Source organism: Fragaria vesca, linkage group LG2 (genome assembly GCF_000184155.1).
Source record: "Fragaria vesca subsp. vesca linkage group LG2, FraVesHawaii_1.0, whole genome shotgun sequence".
NCBI lineage: Eukaryota > Viridiplantae > Streptophyta > Magnoliopsida > Rosales > Rosaceae > Fragaria > Fragaria vesca.
The window spans coordinates 31,222,450-31,225,470 of record NC_020492.1 but is presented as its reverse complement, the minus strand read 5'-3'; the positions used below and the strand labels follow the sequence as shown (position 1 = coordinate 31,225,470).

Genomic DNA, 3,021 nt, shown 5'->3' with positions numbered 1-3,021 from the left:
TTGGAAGTGTGTACGTATATATGTTGTTATGTTCATCATTACTTTCATTAACATTCAAAATAAAATGATAAAATGAAAGAGTACGTTGACCGAACCAAAGGTGAGACTGGACCTGGTCTTCAGTCCTCACTTCCATCGACCAAATATGAACACCAGCTAATTTATAACAACAAGACGGCAACACTCATATACAGCTGGGTTTTGTTTCTGATGACATATTAGCTCTTGTCTACCTACGATGCATTCCATGCATGCATCACTGTCTTGATATTTAATTTGTTGCATTGAAACACCAAGATGGAGGTGGAGCTACGTACAGATATCACACTATGACGACGACTTCGGCGCCACAGCTTCCATGCAAGCTCCGCTTCTTATTCTTCATCCTCTCCATCCTCCTCGACGCCGCTCGCCGCTCCAGCGGCACCGTCAACCGCCGTCTTATGTCCCTCTTCGACTTCAAGGCCTCTCCTTCACTCAAACCCACCAACCGCGTCAAAACCTCCGACGTCATGGTCGACCACTCCCGCAACCTCTGGTTCCGACTCTACGTCCCCACCACCGCCGACCCCGCCACGCTCCCCGTCATAATATTCTTCCACGGCGGCGGTTTTGTCTTCTTCTCCGCCAACTCAAAACCCTACGACGACCTATGCAAGCGCCTCGCTCTCGAGCTCCCCGCCGTCGTCATCTCCGTCAATTACCGCCTCGCCCCAGAGCATCCCTTCCCGGCACAATACGACGACGGGTTTGACGTGCTGAAATTTGTGGATACAACAAACTTTGAGGGCTTCCCTAGTGAACTTGACCTAAGGCGGTGTTTCCTCGCCGGAGATAGCGCCGGCGGCAACGTTGCGCACCACGTGGCAGTTAAGGCCAGTGATCATGAGTTCTCCAAAATGAAGGTTATTGGAGTCATAGGGATACAACCCTTTTTCGGAGGGGAAGAGAGGACGGAATCGGAAACCAAGCTTACAAAGGCTCTGTTAATCACTCTGGAGCGAACTGACTGGTACTGGAAGGCTCTTTTGCCGGAGGGGAAGGGTAGAGACGACCCGGCGGTCAATGTATTCGGGCCACATTCAGATGGTTTTTTGGGGAAGAACTTTCCGGCGACGATGGTTATCGTGGGAGGATTTGATCCTTTACAAGACTGGCAGAGGAGATACTACGAGGGGTTGAAGAAAGCTGGGAAAGAAGCTTACTTGGTCGAGTACCCGAATTCGTTTCATGGGTTTTACTGTTTTCCTGAGCTGAAGGAGTCTACCTTATTGATTGATAGAATGAAGGACTTCATCGAGAAGCAATCAGCTCCTCACTAATTAAATTGGTTGATGGAACTCCCCCTCTATCGAAATTGCATGTCTCAAGCTAGTGATTTTGATTTGATAAATGTAAGGAAGGTTTTGGTTTAGTGTATTTCGTTCTATTTTTCAACGACAAGCTGCATTCTTTTCGTTTATATATGGCCTTGGCTATATTGGATTTCAAGATTATTTCATGGCATAAAAACCTCCCAAAGAAGAAACTAAGAAGATCGAAGATGAAGATTCTTGCACGGATCACATAGTGCCCGCGAGTGATCGAAGATGAAGATTCTTTTCGTTTATTTTTGCTGCATCCAACTGATCTAAGACGACGACTTGCAATGACGAAAGAAGTGGCAAGAAGTTACGGCGCCTTGGCGTAGATTTGAAGGGATAAAACTCCCTTGAAATAGCTTCTTAATTTGGTGAAATTAAATTCCACAATTTTTTTTTTTTTCACTTCTCTTTGTTAAGAGATTGTATGATAGACGTAAACAAACGTTTTAAAGTCTTATGAATTAGCACTAATTTCCGTTTGAGAAGTCGCGATCGGTAGTATTTACTAGCTAGTTCATATATGCCATGTTTTCCATTATTGGTCTTTTTTTTTCCATTATTTTTGTGTTCGAAGAGATTGAAGAAATCAATCTCCATTATTTGGATGTGGCAAAGAGCCAAAGCCATGAATTTATCGTTATCTTCAAGTTGCAAATTGTGAAAGCTTCATGTCCTCAGAAATTAGAAAAGCAATCGTATAGAATTTTATGCTTAGCTATCAACGTCGTACCCATCTCTATTTCTAACTTCAGAATATCACATACATATATCATGCGTTATATCATGTCGTCTTCAACTAGGTGATGATTTAAGATTTAAAGATAACGTATGAAAAGCTGGTATTGCATTGCATGTTCATCAACCGATCGAACCTTATTCATTCACATTTACAATGAACAAGTATTAGCTAGCTCTTTTACAAAAAAAAAAAAAAAGTATTAGCTAGCTAGACCTCAACGTACTTTGCCGACAAGCACACAAAGACGGAGATCGAAACAACAAAGATGACCCGAAACCCTCCATCATCGCCGAACCTAATTCCATGGACGCTCCGGTTCTTCATCTTCATCCTCACCTTCGTCCTCAATACCGCTCGCCGCTCCAACGGCAACGTAAACCGCCCTATCATGAAAGTTTTCGATTCCAAGACACCCCCGTCAAACAAACCCGACGACGTCAGAACCACTGATGTAATGGCTGACCCCTCCCGCAATCTATGGTTCCGCCTCTTTGTCCCCACCACGGCCACCACCTCTTAGACTAAAACTACAAAGACAAAACACTTATCATAAACACATGTATATAAACAAGATTACAGAAACAGGCATTAGATCATGGCATCAGACATATAGCAACATATATGTACATGTACTGATATATACACAAGGAACAGAAGTAGTACCTTGCTCAATGTTGAGGGCAGCCATCAGGATGAAGAGAGGTGAGTAGGAGCTTCCAAAAGAGATCTTCTGCGCAGCACTCAAGTACCAAAGCTCTGATGGAGAGAGACAAGTTTTTGGCGTATGTTAGAGTGTGCACAGGGACCCATTTTATACTGCATTTTGGATAGCTCAAACTCTTAACCATCAAAAAGTTTGAGTTCCACACAAATACCACAATATTAGCCTATCTCTATTATCTTGTTATACAAGATAAT

At 43.3% G+C, this 3,021-nt stretch overlaps 1 protein-coding gene and 1 pseudogene across 1 annotated transcript; both read left to right on the top strand.

Annotated features, from left to right (window-relative positions):
- The first annotated feature begins 321 nt into the window (after positions 1 to 321).
- On the top strand, positions 322 to 1,322 carry LOC101294919 (probable carboxylesterase 18-like). Its single transcript, XM_004293123.1, has one exon. It carries the CDS (start codon positions 330 to 332, stop codon positions 1,320 to 1,322), a length of 993 nt encoding a protein of 330 aa, XP_004293171.1. The 5' UTR covers positions 322 to 329.
- Positions 1,323 to 2,330: 1,008 nt separating this feature from the next.
- Positions 2,331 to 3,021, top strand: part of LOC101294633 — an 11,150-nt pseudogene continuing 10,459 nt past the window's right edge.

Coding starts and splice junctions, on each gene's coding strand:
- LOC101294919 (XM_004293123.1), top strand. CDS start 330: ATGACGACGACTTCGGCGCCACAGCTTCCATGCAAGCTCCGCTTCTTA.